The following is a 19,146-nucleotide window of genomic DNA, read 5'->3' as shown; positions in this document are numbered from 1 at the left end:
TTCATCAGTCTGATAGATTTATTGTTTGACATGTCAATGGTATCTTAGTTCTACAACAAATAAGTTTGTTTGTTTATTTACAGATGAGTTTTTCCCTCAGGAGATGGGAGTTTCAGGATGGAGTGTGGCTTTCTGGATATTCACACTTCTCACTGCTATTCTAATAATTGCCGCTGTTCTCTACTGGTTAGAACGATGGAACGGTGTTTTCTATACATGGAAAGAATGGAAAGGTAACATCTTACAAAAAGTGTTTAAAATGTTGAATTGTGTAAACACTGAAATATACAGAAAATCATTTTTTCTTATAATTGTACAGAATAAGAGAATCCATAATCTCGCAGTAACAGTGATTTAATATCACTGTGTTCCATTTCACTAAAGTACATCACAGTACAAACCATCACTTACTGATCCGGGATTGGGACAGCCTGCATTGGGCTGCAGAACTCTGAATTGTTGTTCCATATTCCAGTGGAGTTTCACAGTCTCTCTGTGCTGGATACCTCCAGCTCAACCTGCTTCACGCCACCTAACACACAGGAAAAAATCCTTACATGTGAACTTACAACAGGTTACATTTTAGATACACATTTTCCATCATTTTGAAAAACTGATGCTTGCTGCACTAGAAATGCTATGAACAGAAACAGCCCTGAAATTGCTGTCAGTGATATTAGGAGGAATGGTTAACTGTGTTGTATGTAATTCCTTCGTTTGCTATTTCAGTTAAATTTAAACATGTATTTAAGACTACTCAGTCTCCCGCGGACATTCCACACGTGAAGTCAAAACCAAAAGAAATCTTCAGGTGGAGCGGGATATGAGTGTGTCGGGGGTGCTGGGAGGGGGTTGAGTAGTAAGTAATCAAACGTGGATTCTTTAGCGCAGTCAAGACCATCTACTGCCCAAGCACCCAAGGCCCTAACCCACTGCGGGCCAAGAACGGAGAGTTACTCATCAAGGACAGAGAGGCAGTCAGTGCCTGCTGGAAGGAGCACTTCGAAGATCTTCTTAACCGCGACTCTGTCTTCGACGTGAGTGTCCTCAACTCCATCCCGCAGCATGCTACCCGCCACCATCGCAGCACAACCCCAGCCTGGCATGAGGTTGAAAAGACCATCCGACAACTGAAGAACAACAAGGCCTCAGGAGCAGATGGAATCCCCGCCGAGGCACTAAAGCATAGCGGAGAAGCACTACTGGTGTGAATTCATGAATTCATTTCTCTTATCTGGAAGGAGGAGAGCATGCCAGGGGATCTCAGAGACGCCGTAATTGTGACCATCTTCAAGAAAGGTGACAAGTCCGATTGCGGTAATTACAGAGGGGTTTCCCTGCTGTCTGCCACAGGGAAAGTCATCGCAAGAATCCTCCTCAATCGCCTTCTCCCAGTGGCCGAAGAGCTCCTCCCAGAGTCGCAATGCGGATTCCGCCCACTAAGGGGCACAATGGACATGATCTTCACCACACGTCAATTACAAGAGAAATGCAGGGAACAGCACCAACCGCTGTACATGGCCTTCTTTGATCTCACAAAGGCCTTCGACACTGTCAACCATGAGGGATTATGGAATGTCCTTCTCAAATTCAGCTGCCCTCAAAGGTTTGTCACCATCCTCCGCCTGCTTCACGATGACATGCAAGCCGTGATCCTGACCAACGGTTCCACCACAGACCCAATTCACATATGAACCAGGGTCAAGCAAGGCTGTGTCATTGCACCAACGCTCTTCTCGATCTTCCTTGCTGCAATGCTCCATCTCACCCTCAGTAAGCTCCCCACTGGAGTGGAGCTAATTTACAGAACAAACGGGAAACTGTTCAGCCTCCAGTCCAGATCCAAGGTCGTCCCATCCTCCATCGTCGAATTACAGTATGCAGACGACACTTGCGTCTGCACTCACTCGGAGGCCGAACTCCAAACCATCGTCAACACCTTCACCGAAGCGTACGAGAGTATGGGCCTTACTCTAAACATCCGTAAGACAAAGGTCCTCTACCAACCTGCCCCGCCACACAGTACTGCCCCCGATTATCAAAATCCACGACAAGGCCTTGGACAACGTGGACCACTTTCCATACCTTGGAAGCCTACTGTCAACAAGGGCAGACGTCAACGACAAAGTCCAACACCGCAATCAGTATGCCAGTCCAGCCTTCGGTTGCCTGAGGAAGAGAGTGTTTGAAGACCAGGACCTCAAACCCGGCATTAAGCTCATGGTCTACAGAGCAGCAGTGATACCTGCCCTGCTGTATGCCTCCGATACATGGACCATGTGCAACAGGCACCTCGAAGCACTGGAGAGGTACCATCAATGCTGCCTCCGCAAGATCCTGCAAATCCATTGGCAGGATAGGCGCACCAACGTTGGTGTTCTTGCTCAGGCCAACATCCCCAGCATCGAAGCTCTGACCACGCTCGATCAGTTCCGATGGACAGGTCACATTGTCTGCATGCCCGACACGAGACTCCCAAAACAAGCGCTCTAGTCGGAGCTCCGGCACGGCAAGAGAGCCCCAGGTGGGCAGAGGAAACACTTCAAGGACACCCTCAAAGCCTCCTTGAAAAAGTGTAACATCCCCACCAACACCCGGGAATCCCTGGCCCAAGACCGCACAAAGTGGAGGAGAAGCATCCGGGAAGGCGCCGAACACCTCGAGTCTCTTCGGGAGCAAGTGGAAGCCAAGCGCAAGGAGCGTGCATCAACCCAAGCACCCCACCCACCTGCCCCTTCAACCACCGTCTGCCCCACCTGTGACAGATAATGTAGGTCCCGTATTGGACTCATCAGTCACCTGCAAACTCATTTTTAATGTGGAAGCAAGTCATCCTCGGTTCCGAGGGACTGCCTAAGAAGAAGGAATCAAACCAGGTCTTGTAGATGAATCATAGAATGGTTACAGCACAGAAGGAGGCCATTCGGCCCATCAAGCCCATGCTGGCTCACTGCAAGAGCACTTCAACTAGTCCCACTCCCCCACCCTTTCCCCGTAGCCCTGCAAATTGTTTTCCTTCAGGTACTTATCCAATTCCCTTTTGAAAGCCACGATTGAATCTGCCTCCACCACCCTTTCAGGCAGTGCATTCCAGATCATAATCACTCGCTAAGCAAAAAAGGTTTTTCCTCATGTCGCCTTTGGTTCTTCTGCCAATCACCTTAAATCTGTGCCCTTTGGTTCTCGACCCTTCCATCAGTGGGAACAGTTTCTCTCTATCCACTCAGTCTAGACCCCTCATGATTTTGAACTCCTCTATCAAATCTCCTCTCAACCTTCTCTGCTCTAAGAAGAACAACCCCAGCTTTTCCAGTCTATCCACGTAACTGAAGACCCTCATCCCTGGAATCATTCTCGTAAATCTTTTCTGCACCCTCTCTAAGGCCTTCACATCCTTTCTAAAGTGTGGTGCCCAGAATTGCACACGATACTCCAGTTGAGGCCGAACCAGTGTTTTATAAAGGTTCATCATAACTTCTTTGCTTTAGTACTCTATACCTCTATTTGTGAAGCCCAGGATCCCGTATGCTTTTAGCCGCTTTCTCAATCTGCCCTGCCACCTTCAACGATCTGTGCACACATACCCCCAGGTCTCTCTGTTCGTGCACCCCCTTCAGGATTGTACCATTTAGTTTATATTGCCTCTCCTCATTCTTCCTACCAAAACGTATCACTTAGCACTTTTCTGCGTTAAATTTCATCTGCCACGTGTCCGCCCATTTCACCAGCTTGTCTATCCAGCCCTCTTGAAGTCTATCACTATTCTCCACTGTTCACTCTACTTCCAAGTTTTGTGTCATCTGCAAATTTTGAACTTGTATACCAAAGTCATTGATAGATATCTAGAAAAGCAGTGGTCCTAGTACTGACCCCTGGGGAACACCACTGTATACTTTCCTCCAGTCCAAGAAACAACCGTTCACCGCTACTCTCTTTTCTGTCACTTAGCCAATTTCATATCCATGCTGCCACTGTCCCTTTTATTCCATGGGCTTCAACTTTTTTGGCAAGCCTATTATGTGGCACTTTATCAAACACCATTTGGAAGTCCATGTACACCACGTCAGCCGCATTGCCCTCATCGACCCTCTCTGATACCTCATCAAAAAACTCGATCAAGTTAGTTAAAATGATTTGCCTTTAACAAATCCATGCTGGCTTTCCTTAATTAATTCACACTTGTCCAAGTGACTGTTAACTTTGTTCCTGATTATTGTTTCTAAAAGCTTCCCCACTACCGAGGTTAAACTGACTGGGTTTTTCCTTGCACCCTTTTTTTGAACATGGGTGTAACATTTGCAATTCTGCAGTCCTCTGGCACCACCCCTGTATCTAAGGAGGTTTGGAAGATTATGGCCAGTGACTCCGCGATTTCCTCCTCAACTTCCCTCAGCACCCTAGGGTGCATTCCATCCGGTCCTGGTGACTTGCCAACTCTAAATACAGACAGCATTTCTAGTACCTCCTCTGTCAATTTTTATCTCATCCAGTATCTCCATGACCTCCTCTTTCACTATGACTTTAGCAGCATCTTCTTCCTTGGTGAAGACAGTTGCAAAGTACAGGAAACTCTCTTTATGCGGCACCGACGGGACCGGTGTGGTGCCGGTTTATCATAAGTCCGGATTACAGAGAGGTATAGTAAAAGGTACGAGAGCCCCGTACACGGCCACAGATCCAGGCATCCCTGTTGCATAGGTGCAGGATCCCCGGTTACACGGCCACAGATCCAGGAACAGCCACTAATATGAAGTAAAACTTACCTGAACCTACTCCTGAATTTTGCCGGTTAACAGAGATTTCCGGTGATGTAGGTGCTGGTAAATCGAGAGTTTCCTGTACTCATTTTCTACCTCAGCCATGCCCTCTGCCTCCATGCGTAGGTCTCCTTTTTGGTCCCTAATTGGCCCACCCCTCCACTTACTACCCGTTTATTATTTAATATACCGATAGAAGACTTTTGAATTTCCTTTTATGTTAGCTGCCAATCTATTCTCATACTCTCTCTTTGCCACTCTTACTTTCTTTTTCACTTCCCCTCTCAACTTTCTATATTCAGTCTGATTCACAATTGTATTCTCAACCGGACATCTGTCATACGTGCTCTTTTTCTGCTTCATCTTACTCTCTCTATCTCTTTCGCCATCCAGGGAACTTCAGCTTTACAACAGTCCAAGATGGGATTTGAACTTGTGGATCATTAATCCATTTCTTGACATTACCAGTTACATAACCACTACACTACCACACCTGATGCTAAATGAATTCAATCCCTTCTGTGACATCATACATCCTGTCCTTATTTTTCTACTTCCAATATAAATTCCTACAGTCAACATTTATAATGTAAACTTGCCATGTTGTTCCTCCTCCTCCTGCCAGTGGATTTGCTGCAGCGCCTCCACTGGTTGGAGGGTGTAATTACAGCGTGACGAGTTTACACAGACAGTTTCCATTCTAAATGTGAATTAGAAATGTGCGATGGATAAAGCTGGCAGTAAGTGTGTGAATTTTGCATTTTCTTTTAATATTCATTCCATGTTTGCAAGAAGTAACACTTCACCCTCACCCATAACTGTTAGTTAATCACCTGAGTTTATAGTGTTCTGACTTAGAGGTGAGAATAATGTGTGCTCTAACTGCACTCCAGGATCCAGCATTATATACTGCCTGCTGCATTGTTCGATTTGATAAAACATAAAACCAAACCCTCCTCTGCCTTGTCTAGTGGTTCGGAGCGGGGGAAAGAATATGGTGTTTCTCTTGAGCTCGGAATTTCCTCCTGATTTGTGCCCAAATACACATAAGAAATAGGAGCAAGAGTTAGGCCATTTGGCCCTTCGAGCTTGCTCCGTCATTCAATAAGGTCATGGCTGATCTTCTACCTCAACTCCACTTTCCTGCACTATTCCCATATCCCTTCATTCCCTTAATATCCAAAAATCTATTGATCTCTGTCTTGAATATACTCAACGACTGAGCCTCCACAGCCCTCTGGGGTAAAGAATACCAAAGATTCACCACCCTCTGAAGAAATTTCTCGTCATCCGAGTCCTAAATGGCCGACCCCTTATCCTGAGACTGTGACCCCTGGTTCTAGCCAGGGGAAACTTCCTCTCTGCATCTACCCTGTCAAGCCCTGTAAGAATTTTGTATGTTTCAATGAAATCACCTCTCATTCTTCTAATCTCTAGAGAATATAGGCCTAGTCTACTCAATCTCTGCTCATAGGACAATCCCCCCATCCCAGGAATCAGTCTGGTGAACCTTCGTTGCACTCCCTCTATAGCAAGTATATCCTTCCTTAGGTAAGGAGACCAAAACTGTAAACAATATTCCAGGTGTAGTCTCACCAGGGCCCTACATAATTCCAGTAAGACGTCGTTACTCTTATACTCAAATCCTCTTGTAATAAAGACCAACATACCATTTGCTTTCCTAATCGTTTGCAGTACCTGCATGTTAACTTTCAGTGATTTGTGTACAAGGACACCCAGGTCCCTCTGAACAGCAACATTTCCTAATCTCTCACCACTTAAAAAATACTCTGCTTTTCTACTTTTCCTATCAAAGTGAATAACTTCACATTTCACAGAAGCATAGAAACATAGTCGATAGGAGCAGGAGTAGGCCATTCGGCCCCTCGAGCCTGCTCCGCCATTCAATGAGATCATGGCTGATCATCCAAATTCAGTACCCTGTCCCTGCCTTCTCCCCATATCCCTTGATCCCTTTAGCCTTAAGAAATATATCTAACTCCTTCTTGAATATATTTAATGAATTGGCCTCAACTGCCTTCTGTGGTAGAGAATTCCACAGGTTCACCACTCTCTGGGTGAAGTAATTCCTCCTCATCTCTGTCCTAAATGGCTTACCCCTTATCCTTAGACTGTGACCCCTGGTTCTGGACTCCCCGGCCATCGGGAACATCCTTCCTGCACCAAGTCGGTCTAGTCATGTTAGAATTTTATAAGTTTCAATGAGATCCCCTCTCATTCTTCTAAACTCCAGCGAGTATAAGCTCAATCAACCCAATCTCTCCTCATACGTCATTCCTGCCATCCTAGGTATCAGTCTGGTGAATCTTCGCTGCACTCCCACCATGGCAAGAACATCCTTCCTCAGATAAGGCGACCAAAACTGCACACAATACTGAAGATGTGGTCTCACCAAGGCCCTGCACAACTACAGCAAGACATCCTTGTTCCTGTACTTGAACCCTCTCGCTACGAAGGCCAACATACCATTTGCCTTCTTAACCACCTGCTGCACCTGCATGCTTACCTTCAGCGACTGGTGCACAAGGACACCCAGGTCTCGTTGCACTTCCCTTTCTCCCAATCTATTGCCATTCAGATAATAATCTGCCTTCCTGTTTTTGACACCAGTTTGGATAACCTCGCATTTATCCACATTATACTGCATCTGCCCAATCACCCAACCTGTCCAAATCATACTGGAGTTTCTCGGCATCCTCCTCACAGCACACACGCCCACCCAGCTTTGTGTCGTCTGCAAATTTGGAGATATTACATCCAATTCCCTCGTCCAGATCATTAATATATATTGTGAACAGCTGGGGTCCTAGGACCGATCCTTGCGGTACCCCACTAGTCACTGCCTGCCACTCGGAAAACGACCCGTTTATTCCAACTCTTTGCTTTCTGTCCGCCAACCAGTTCTCTATCCAAGTCAATACCTTGCCCCCAATCCCATGTGCCTTAATTTTGCACACTAATCTCTTATGCGGGACCTTATCGAAAGCCTTCTGAAAGTCCAAATACACCATATCCACTGGTTCTCCCTTATCTATTTTACCAGTTACATCCTCAAAAAAATTCCAGTAGATTAATCAAGCATGATTTACCTTTTGTAAATCCATGTTGACTTTGTCCGATCCAGTCACTGCTTTCCAAGTGCTCTGCTATTACATCTTTTATAATGGACTCTAGCATTTTCCCCACTACCGATGTCAAGCTTACCGGTCTATAATTCCCCACCTTTTCTCTACCACCTTTTTTGAATAGTGGGGTAACATTAGCTACCTGCCAATCCAAATCAAATCAAATCAAATCAACTTTTATTGTCATTGTTAGTGCACAAGTGCAGTACAACGAAATGTAGGCTTGCGGCTCCCGAGAGTGTACAATTTGGATTAGGACACTTAAACATTTCAACATACATTTGTACATATATATTAGCATAAATATGACCATAATAAAGTGCATCGGCAGATGTGCAGGCTTTAGTGTTTATTTGTGGAGTTCAGTAGGATGACAGCCCTGGGAAAGAAGCTGTTCCTAAATCTGGTCGTACGGGTGCAAATGCATCTGTAGCGTCTTCCAGATGGTAGGAGGGCGAACAGACTGTGGCTGGGGTGGGTAGGGTCTTTGATGATGGACCGTGCCCTCCGTAGGCAGCGTTTCTGATATATATGTTCTATGGTCGGTAGCCGGGTGCCGGTAATGTGTTGGGCAGTTTTGACTACCCGCTGCAGGGCTTTCCGGTCATGGGAGCTACAGCTGCCGTACCATACCGTGATACAGTTTGTCAGGATGCTCTCTATAGTGCAGCGGTAGAAGTTAGAGAGGATCGGGGGTGACAGATTACATCCCTTCAGCCTCCTCAAGAAATATAGGCGCTGCTGGGCCTTCTTCACCAGAGAGGAGGTGTTGAGGGACCAGGAGAGGTCTTCCGTGATGTGGACTCCGAGGAACTTAAAGCTGGCCACCCTTTCCACCTCCGCCCCATTGATGTGGATGGGGGTGTGACTTCCGCCTTTGGACTTCCTGAAGTCCACGATTATTTCCTTTGTTTTTTTGGTGTTAAGGGCCAGGTTGTTGTCGGCACACCACTTCACGAGATGCTGGACCTCCTCCCTGTAGGCTGACTCATCGTTGTTGGTGATCTGGCCTACTACCGTGGTGTCATCTGCGAACTTGATGATGATGTTGGAACCATTAACAGCCACACAGTCGTGGGTGAAGAGGGAGTAGAGGAGGGGGCTCAGCACACATCCTTGTGGGGCCCCCGTGTTCAGGGTCAGGGGGGGGGAGGTGTGGTTACCTAATTTGACAGACTGGGGTCTGTTTGTTAGGAAGTCCAGGGTCCAGTTGCAGAGGGAAGTGTTCAGGCCAAGAGTTTGGAGTTTGGTGGCCAGCTTGTTGGGGACGATAGTGTTGAATGCTGAGCTGTAGTCTATAAACAACATTCTGATGTAGGTCTCCTTACCATCTAGGTGATTCAGTGCCGAGTGTAGAGCAGTTGTGATTGCATCCTCCGTTGATCTGTTTGCCCGATAGGCAAACTGGTGTTGGTCAAGGGAGGCAGGAACACTGGCTTTGATGTGGGCTAAGACCAGTCTCTCGAAACACTTCATTATGATGGGTGTGAGTGCGACAGGTTGATAGTCGTTCAGACACGTCACAGCCGCTTGTTTAGGCACAGGAATGATGGTGGCGGTCTTGAAGCATGTAGGGACTACTGCCTGGGCCAATGACAGGTTGAAGATGGCGGTGAAGACATCAGCCAGCTGATCAGCACATTCCTTGAGTACCCGTCCAGGGATGCTATCCGGTCCAGTAGCCTTTCGTGTGTTCACTCTGCGTAGAGCGCCCCTTACGTCGGAGGTCGACAGAGTGAGCACCTGGTCTTCCGGGGGTGGCAAGGCTTTGGTAGCCGGCTCCTTGTTGTCCCTGTCGAAGCGAGCGTAGAAGTTGTTACGCTCCTCCGGAAGGGAGGCGTCGCTGACCGGGGGCATGGTGTTTTTGCCCTTGTAGTCAGTGATGGACTGGATGCCTTGCCACATGCGCCGGGGATCTGAGTTGTTGCGGAAGTGATCCTCCATTTGGCAGTCCTGATACCCTTTTTTAGGTTGGTCCTAGCTGCACTGTAAGCCGCCACGTCGCCAGATTTAAATGCTGCGTCGCGTGCTTTCAACAGTGAGCGGACCGCTCCGTTCATCCAGGGTTTCTGGTTGGGGTATGACCTGATATTTTTGTGGGTCGTGACGACCTCGACGCAGCTGTTGATGTAGAATAGCACTGTGGATGCGTATTCCTCGATGTCATTGTGGGCAAACATGCCCCAATCAGTGCGTTCGAAGCAATCCTGAAGCTCCGATACTGCCCCCTCTGGCCATACTTTCACTGCTCTCATTGATGTTCTCTCTCTTTTGATGCGCGGTTTGTACCATGGGTACCATGGAGACCATGGGTACCATTCCAGAGTCTATCGAGTTCTGGAAGATGACCAGCAATGCATCTACTATTTCTAGGGCCACTTCCTTAAGTACCCTGGGATGTAGATTATCAGGCCCTGGGGATTTATCGGCCTTCAGTCCCATCAATTTTCCTAACACCATTTCCCTACAAATACTGATTTCTTTCAGTTCCACCCTTTCATCAGACCCTATGTTCCCCGGCATCTCTGGGAGGTTATTTGTGTCCTCCTTTGTGAAGACAGAACCAAAATATGTATTTAGTTGGTCTGCCATTTCTTTGTTCCCCATTATAAATTCCCCCGATTCTGACTGCAAGGGACCTACGCTTGACTTCAACAATCTTTTTCTCTTCACATATCTATAAAAACTTTTACAGTCAGTTTTTATGTTCCCTGCAAGCTTACTCTCATATTCTATTTTCCCTTTCTTAATTAATCCCTTTGTCCTCCTTTGTTGAATCCTAAACTGCTCCCAATCCTCAGGATTATTGCTTTTTCTGGCCAATTTATATGCCCTCTCCTTGGATCTTATGCTATCCCTAATTTTCCTTGTTAGCCACGGTTGGGTCACCTTTTTTGTTTTATTTTTATGCCAAACTGGGATGAACAAACTCTGTAGTTCATCCATTCAGTCTTTGAATGTTTTCCATTGCCTATTCACCGTCAACCCTTTGAGTGCCATTCCCCAATCAATCCTACTCGCTCCTCAGACCATCGTAGTTTCCTTTATTTAAATTGAGGACCCTAGTCTCCGAGTCAACTACTTCATTCTCCATCTTAATGAAGAATTTGATCATATTATGATCGCTCCGACCCAAGGGGCCTCATACAACAAGATTGCTAATTAATCCTTTCTCGTTACATGATACCCAGTCTAAGATGGCCTGATCTCTGGTTGGTTCCTCGACATATTGGTCCAGGAAACCATCCCGTAAACACTCCAGGAATTCCTCCTCCACAGTATTGTTACTAACTTGGTTGGCCCAATCTATATGTAGATTAAAGTCACCCACGATGACTGCTGTGCCCTTATTGCACGCTTCTTTAATTTCCCTTTTAATGCCATCCCCAACCTGCGCCTTACTGTTTGGAGGTCTATAAACCACTCCCACTAACGGTTTTTTCCCCTTAGTATTTCTCAATTCTACCCATACAGATTCCACCTCATCAGAGCTAATATCCTTCATTACAATTGTGTTAATCCCTTCTTTAACCAGCAATGCTACCCCACCTCCCTTTCCTTTTTGCCTATCTTTCCTGAATATCGAATACCCCTGGATGTTGAGTTCCCAGTCCTGGCCTTCCTTGAGCCACGTTTCCGTAATCCCAACCAAATCGTATTTGTTTACTTCTATTTGCACAGCCAATTCATCCACCTTATTACAAATGCTCCTCGCATTAAGACACAAAGCCTTCAGGCTTGTTTTTTTAACGCTCTTAGACCTATTAGAATTATTATTTACTGTGGCCATGTTTGATTTAAACCGTTGATTTCTCTGACTGCCACTTTTGTTTTTCTCCTTCCTATCTTTTGCTTTTACCCTTGTTTCCCTTTCCTCTGTCTCCCTGCTCAGGTTCCCAACCCCCTGCCATTTTAGTTTAAACCCTCCCCCACTAAAACTGTACAAGTGCAAACATTTAATTTATTGTTTTTAAAACAGAGTCCAAATATTGTAAACTTTTATCAACTTTGTATGAATTTTTATATCATAAAACTTTAATAAATGTTAACATCCTACTTTAAAATGTTATCACAGGATGAATGTCCCCCACCCCCCGCCTGCCACTTTGCAGCAAGGAGGGGAAAGAGGTGGTCATAGAGATGGGCTCAAATTTCCCCCACTCTCTCACCCTCGCTTGTCCCCCATGTTCAGACGAGCTCTTTTCCCAGCTGCCTCCCTCCGCTGCCTACCAGCCACCATGCAAGACTTTCCCTTTTGACATCCAATTTTCTAAATTTGGGGATGACACCAAATTGGGAAGGGGATAGTCAATACTGAGGAGGACTGCAACAAATTACAGGAAGACATTACTAAACTTGCAGAATGGGCAATAATTGGCAAATGAAATTCACCACAGATAAATGTGAGGTATTACATTTTGGTAGGAAGAATAGGGAGGTCACTTATTACTTGGAGGGTGCGGGTCTGGGTGGGGTTGAGGAGCAAAGGGATCATAGAATCCTAGAATGATACAGCACAGAAGGAGGCCATTCGGCCCATCTTTGAAAGAGCTATCCAATTAGTCCCACTCCCCGCCCCCTGCCCTGCTCTTTCCCCATAGCCCTGAATTTTTTTTCGCTTTCAAGTATTTATCCAATTCCATTTTGAAAGTTATTATTGAATCTGCTTCCACCACCCATTCAGACAGCGCATTCCAGATCATCATAACTCGCTGTGTAAAAAGAAATTCTCCTCATAAGTTCTTTTGCCAAGTACCTTAAATCTGTGTCCTCTGGTTACCAACCCTTCAACCATTGCAATCAGTTTCTCGTTAATTACTCTATCAAAACCCTTCCTGATATTAAACGATAATTTTATTCCAGATTTATTTAATGAACTAAATTTAAATTCCCCAACTGCCTCTGGATTACTAGCCCAGTGACATTACCACTACGCTACCGTACCCTTATCGAACTATCAAATCCCCTACCACTATTGCTCTTCCACTCTTTTTCCTCCCCGCCCCCCCCCCCCCCCCCCCCCCCCCGCTGTGCAGCTGAGCCATTCGTGGGGCCGTGGACTTGACTCTGGCTGCACTCCCCAGAGGAACCATCGCCGTCACCAGTACTCAGAACAGAATACTGGTTGGAGAGCGCGATGCACTCTGGGGACTCTTGCACTACCTGCCTGGTGGTCCTCTTCTGTCTAGCAGTCACCCATTCCCTCTCTGCCTGCACACTCTTAAGCTGCGGGGTGACCACCTCTAGAAACATGCTATCCACGTAACTCTCAGCCTCGCGAATGCACCGCAGTGACTCCAGCCGCCGCTCAAGCTCCGAAACCCAGAACTCGAGTTGCTGTAGCTGGCGACACTTCCTGCACATGTGGTTGTCCAGGCAACGCGAAGCATCCAGGACTTCCCACATGGCACAGGATGTGCACTCCACAGGACTGAGCTGCCCTGCCATGCCTCTATTTAATAGACTAAGAACTAACTTAGGTTTTAAGTTTATTTCTGCTAACAAAAAACACTCACCAGCTACTCACCAATCAGCTCCTTCCCTTGTGTCACTCTTTATACCTGCTGTCCTGTGATGTCACACCTTGTTTTTTTGGAGTCCTGGATTTTTTTCCCTTTCTGCTCCAGTTCCCAGCTAGGTCTGCTCCTCCTCAGCTGCTCGCAGTGAGTCTGCAAGAGGAGACACGTTAGAGACAGTTCAAACCCTCTACACAGCAGTTTAAATTAGTTACTGTGGAAGTTTACAGGATAGAGAGTTGTATGTTGCTTCACTCGCAGTCTCCAGCCCCACTTTGAAGGGGAAATGATTTTTCCATCACGTTTTATATGTGGCAGGTAACATTTGTGGCACACAATGGCCAGGCAATGACTATCTCCAACAAGAGGCAGTCTAACCACCGCCCCTTGACATTCAACGGCATTACCATCGCCGAATCCCCCACCATCAACATCCTGGGCGTCACCATTGACCAGAAACTTAACTGGACCAGCCACTTAAATACTGTAGCTGCAAGTGCAGGTCAGAGGCTGGGGATTCTGCAACAAGTGTCTCACATATTGACTCCCTAAAGCCTTTCCACTATCTATGACTCACAAGTCAGAAGTGTAATGGAATACTCTCCACTTGCTTGGATGAGTGCAGCTCCAGCAACATTCAAGAAGCTCAACAGCACCCAGGTCAAAGCAGCCCGCTTGATTGGCACCCCATCCACCACCTTAAACAGTCACTCCCCTACAGTACCGGCGGACCGTGACTGCAGTGTGTACCTTGGCAACTCGCCAAGGCTTCTTCGGCAGCACCTCCCAAACCCGTGACCTCTACCACCTAGAAGAACAAGGGCAGCAGGTGAATGGGACCTCCATCACCTCCAAGTCACACACCATCCTGACTTGGAAATATATCGCCGTTCCTTCATCGTCGCTGGGTCAAAATCCTGGAACTCTCTCCCTAACAGCACTGTGGGAGCACCTTCACTACACAGACTGTGGTGGTTCAAGAAGCGGCTCACCACCACCTTCTGAATGGCAATTAGGGATGGGCACTAAATGCTGGCCTTGCCAGCGACGCCCACATCCCAGGAACTAATTAAAAATAAAGCACCTTGAGGCTCCATGGGTTCTGTTTCAGTTACGCTCGTTGATTGCACTGATTCACGGATGATTTTAGGTTCAGGATTATGATAATTAGGTTTGCGTGGCCTTTTGGGCATAATGTGACACTGAGGCACATGAGATATTAGGACATGTAACCAAAAGCTCGGTCAAAGAGGTTTTAAGGAGCGTGTTCAAGGAGGAGAGAGGTAGAGAGGCGGAGAGGTTTAGGGAAGGAATTCCAGAGCTTAGGGCCCAGGCAGCTGAATGCACGGCCGCCAATCGGGGCTGTGAAGGAGGCCAGAATTGGAGGAATGTAGAGATCTGGGAGGGTTGTAGGGCTGGAGCAGGTTACAGAGATAGGGAGGGTTGTAGGGCTGGAGCAGGTTACAGAGATAGGGAGGGTTGTAGGGCTGGATGAGGTTACAGAGATAGGGAGGGTTGTAGGGCTGGAGGAGGTTACAGAGATAGGGAGGGTTGTAGGGCTGGAGGAGGTTACAGAGATAGGGAGGGTTGTGGGGCTGGAGGAGGTTACAGAGATAGGGAGGGTTGTGGGGCTGGAGGAGATTACAGAGATAGGGAGGATTGTAGGGCTGGAGGAGGTTACAGAAATAGGGAAGGTTGTGGGGCTGGAGGAGGTTACAGAGATAGGGAGGGTTGTAGTGCTGGAGGAGGTTACAGAGATAGGGAGGGTTGTAGGGCTGGAGGAGATTACAGAGATAGGGAGGGTTGTAGGGGCTGGAGGAGATTACAGAGATAGGGAGGGATGAGGCCATGGAAGGATTTGAATACAAGGATGTGAATTTTAAAATTGAGGTGTTGCCAGACCGGGAACCAATGTAGGTCAGCGAGTGCAGGGGTGATGGGTGAACGGGACTTGGTGCGAGTTAGGACACGGGCAGCCAGAGTTTTGGATGAACTCATGTTTACAGAGAGTGGGAGATGGGAGGCCGGCCAGGAGTGTGTTGGAATAGTCAGGTCTGGAGGTAACAAAGGCATGGATTTAGGATTTCAGCAGCCTATGAGTTGAGGTGGGGTGGAGAAGGGCGATGTGATCACTCGCTATATAAAAACAAGTCTTCCTTTGTCCCATCCAAACACTGTCTGCTGTCTGAATTTGATTCTTCTCTTTAACTCACTAATGAAAGTTATTCCAAGTCCCATGAAAATCACTGAGACCAGTCAGGAAACTGGAGGTTGTTTCTAATGAAAATCTATTCTCTTCCAGATCTACAGAAGCAGCTAACAGACTCAGGTAAGAAGAGTTATGAGAAAATCTCAGCTGTGGTTCCATGGCCCCTCCATGCAGTGTGTAATTATTGAGAGGGATGATGCCCAGTATCAGTGGAGCTGGATTGTATTTTGTCGCTAAGTATTGTGATGAATTCTGGTGATATTTATTTGCTCTGTGTGATGTCTCCGCTGAACAGCAGCTGTGCTGTAAGTTTTCCCGAAGGTTTTTACACAGGGTCACACACCACAAGCTGCTCCCTCCTGATCCACAATTACTGTCCGACCTCGTTCCCACAGAATGGTCTTACTGACGGAGATAAGCATCTTCTCACAGTCAGTGGATCCGGCTCCTTTAAGGTTCCTGTCCAGAAGTGGACAGTCCCGAGTGTGGTGGATCCTGTGTGACGTGCAGCTCTCAGTGAGATATGTCAGTGGTGTCCGGGTCTCTGTAAATAAATGACAATCATTGTGTCGCCCGGTTCTGTGATCCATTTATGCTCAGTATTTACACTTTATCATGTGACGGCGCTATTGATGTTATTTTAATCTATTTTTCAGAGCGGGAAAGGCTTTCGGTGTTTGCAGGTGAGAGACTTCAGATCCTGGGGCTGTGCCGGTTTCTATCTTGTGAAGTTCAGGTTCTGGTCTGTGCAGAGTGTTTAACATCCGTGGGGGAGCCCTGTCAATAATTAAAACATCAGCATTTCCACAAGTCCTGTCTGAAACACCGTCTGTCTATAAATACTGCAGTGAGTGAGAGGGGACTCTGCCACAGGGTCAAGGTGGTAACTCATTCCCGACAGAGCTGTTGTCTATTTCTCCCTGTAACAGCACATGCCACTGATATTAATATAAAGATTCATCTCTTTCTCAATTCTAAAGGCACAGCCTGAGGTCACACAATCCAGCTGGGGGTCGGGCCCGGCAGATTCAGTAAGATTCCTGCTCCCAGATCCCTGCTCCAGAGCTGTTGGGCTTGAAGCTCCCTGTTGGGAGCTGGATGGACAGAGCCCCTCTCAGTGCCTGATAGTCAGAGTCCCAGGCTGCAGGTTCGGTTCACTCCTGCTCACACTGCAGTCACAGTGTAGGGATTTAGCTTTGACACTGTGATACTGTCTGAAATATGATGGGGGAGGAAGTGACTGATAAACATCAAGAGTCACACAGCACCTGTAGGAAACGGGGTAAACAGCCGGATGCTTATATGATGGAGATGTTTAAAATCATCTCAGCCTGTCCCTGGTGTGTGTGTATTTTACTTGTCCCTTTCCTACAATCATTGACTCTCAATCTGTTTGTAAGGGTGAGGGTCTGCTCCTGCTCGCGGGGTAGGGTTCAGGGTCAAAGCGGCTGAATGGGCCGATCCCCAGACAGGCGAGACCGCGAGAGAAATGGTCTGAAAGTGATTATTGGACTGGGTCCGGTCTGTGTGTGACCTGCCGGTACACTGAGCCGGTCCGTACCGGGATTGCACCAGGTGTGAATGTGGAGTTGGGTCCGTGTGTGACCTGCAGGTACACTGAGCTGGTCCGTACCGGGATTGGACCGGGTGTGAATGTGGAGTTGGGTCTGTGTGTGACCTGCCGGTACACTGAGCCGGTCCGTACCGGGATTGGACCAGGTGTGAATGTGGAGTTGGGTCTGTGTGTGACCTGCAGGTACACTGAGCCGGTCCGTACCGGGATTGGACCGGGTGTGAATGTGGAGTTGGGTCTGTGTGTGACCTGCAGGTACACTGAGCTGGTCCGTACCGGGATTGGACCAGGTGTGAATGTGGAGTTGGGTCTGTGTGTGACCTGCAGGTACACTGAGCCGGTCCGTACCGGGATTGGACCGAGTGTGAATGTGGAGTTGGGTCCGTGTGTGACCTGCAGGTACACTGAGCCGGTCCGTACCGGGATTGCACCGGGTGTGAATGTGGAGTTGGGTCTGTGTGTGACCTGCAGGTACACTGCTCCGGTCCGTACCGGGATTGGACCAGGTGTGAATGTGGAGTTGGGTCTGTGTGTGACCTGCAGGTACACTGAGCCGGTCCGTACCGGGATTGGACCAGGTGTGAATGTGGAGTTGGGTCTGTGTGTGACCTGCAGGTACACTGAGCCGGTCCGTACCGGGATTGGACCAGGTGTGAATGTGGAGTTGGGTCTGTGTGTGACCTGCAGGTACACTGAGCCGGTCCGTACCGGGATTGGACCAGGTGTGAATGTGGAGTTGGGTCTGTGTGTGACCTGCAGGTACACTGAGCCGGTCCGTACCGGGATTGGACCGGGTGTGAATGTGGAGTTGGGTGTTTGTGTGACCTGCAGGTACACTGAGCCGGTCCGTACCGGGATTGGACCGGGTGTGAATGTGGAGTTGGGTCCGTGTGTGACCTGCAGGTACACTGAGCCGGTCCGTACCGGGATTGCACCGGGTGTGAATGTGGAGTTGGGTCTGTGTGTGACCGACAGCTACACTGAGCCGGTCCGTACCGGGATTGGACCGGGTGTGAATGTGGAGTTGGGTCTGTGTGTGACCTGTAGGTACACTGAGCCGGTCCGTACCGGGATTGGACCGGGTGTGAATGTGGAGTTGGGTCTGTGTGTGACCTGCAGGTACACTGAGCCAGTCCGTACCGGGATTGGACCGAGTGTGAATGTGGAGTTGGGTCTGTGTGTGACCTGCAGGTACACTGAGCCGGTCCGTACCGGGATTGCACCGGGTGTGAATGTGGAGTTGGGCCTGTGTGTCACCTGCAGGTACACTGAGCCGGTTCGTACCGGGATTGCACCGGGTGTGAATGTGGAGTTGGGTCTGTGTGTGACCTGCAGGTACACTGAGCCGGTCCGTACCGGGATTGGACCGGGTGTGAATGTGGAGTTGGGTCTGTGTGTGACCTGTAGGTACACTGAGCCGGTCTGTACCGGGATTGGACCGGGTGTGAATGTGGAGTTGGGTCTGTGTGTGACCTGCAGGTACACTGAGCCGGTCCGTACCGGGATTGCACCGGGTGTGAATGTGGAGTTGGGTCCGTGTGTGACCTGCAGCTACACCGAGCCGGTCCGTACCGGGATTGGACCGAGTGTGAATGTGGAGTTGGGTCCGTGTGTGACCTGCAGGTACACTGAGCCGGTCCGTACCGGGATTGGACCGAGTGTGAATGTGGAGTTGGGTCCGTGTGTGACCTGCCGGTACACTGAGCCGGTCCGTACCGGGATTGGACCGGGTGTGAATGTGGAGTTGGGTCTGTGTGTGACCTGCAGGTACACTAAGCTGGTCCGTACCGGGATTGGACCGGGTGTGAATGTGGAGTTGGGTCTGTGTGTGACCTGCCGGTACACTGAGCCGGTCCGTACCGGGATTACACCGGGTGTGAATGTGGAGTTGGGTCTGTGTGTGACCTGCAGGTACACTGAGCTGGTCCGTACCGGGATTGGACCG

The 19,146-nt window shown here is 48.3% G+C and overlaps 1 protein-coding gene and 1 long non-coding RNA gene across 2 annotated transcripts in view; one reads left to right on the top strand and one right to left on the bottom strand.

Annotated features, from left to right (window-relative positions):
* LOC147096465 (uncharacterized) lies at positions 1–13,621 on the bottom strand. The gene is made up of 3 exons (XR_015074926.1): positions 13,431–13,621; positions 412–532; positions 1–210 (listed from the first exon to the last, which is right to left on the bottom strand). It is a non-coding gene; the product is annotated as an uncharacterized LOC147096465 (long non-coding RNA).
* Positions 1–19,146, top strand: part of LOC147096464 (butyrophilin subfamily 1 member A1-like) — a 44,814-nt gene that overhangs the window by 20,714 nt on the left and 4,954 nt on the right. Inside the window, exons 6-8 of the mRNA XM_085975244.1 lie at positions 84–233; positions 15,722–15,748; positions 16,285–16,311. Coding sequence (XP_085831370.1) covers positions 84–233; positions 15,722–15,748; positions 16,285–16,311 — 204 coding nt within the window. The remainder of the gene's footprint in view (positions 1–83; positions 234–15,721; positions 15,749–16,284; positions 16,312–19,146) is intronic.

Source organism: Somniosus microcephalus, unplaced genomic scaffold (assembly GCF_052327205.1).
Source record: "Somniosus microcephalus isolate GS21.2 unplaced genomic scaffold, FLI_Smic_1.0 unresolved_chr1, whole genome shotgun sequence".
In the NCBI taxonomy this organism is placed as follows: Eukaryota; Metazoa; Chordata; class Chondrichthyes; order Squaliformes; family Somniosidae; genus Somniosus; species Somniosus microcephalus.
The sequence above is the reverse complement of the archived record's forward strand: the minus strand, read 5'-3'. Positions and strand labels throughout refer to the sequence as shown.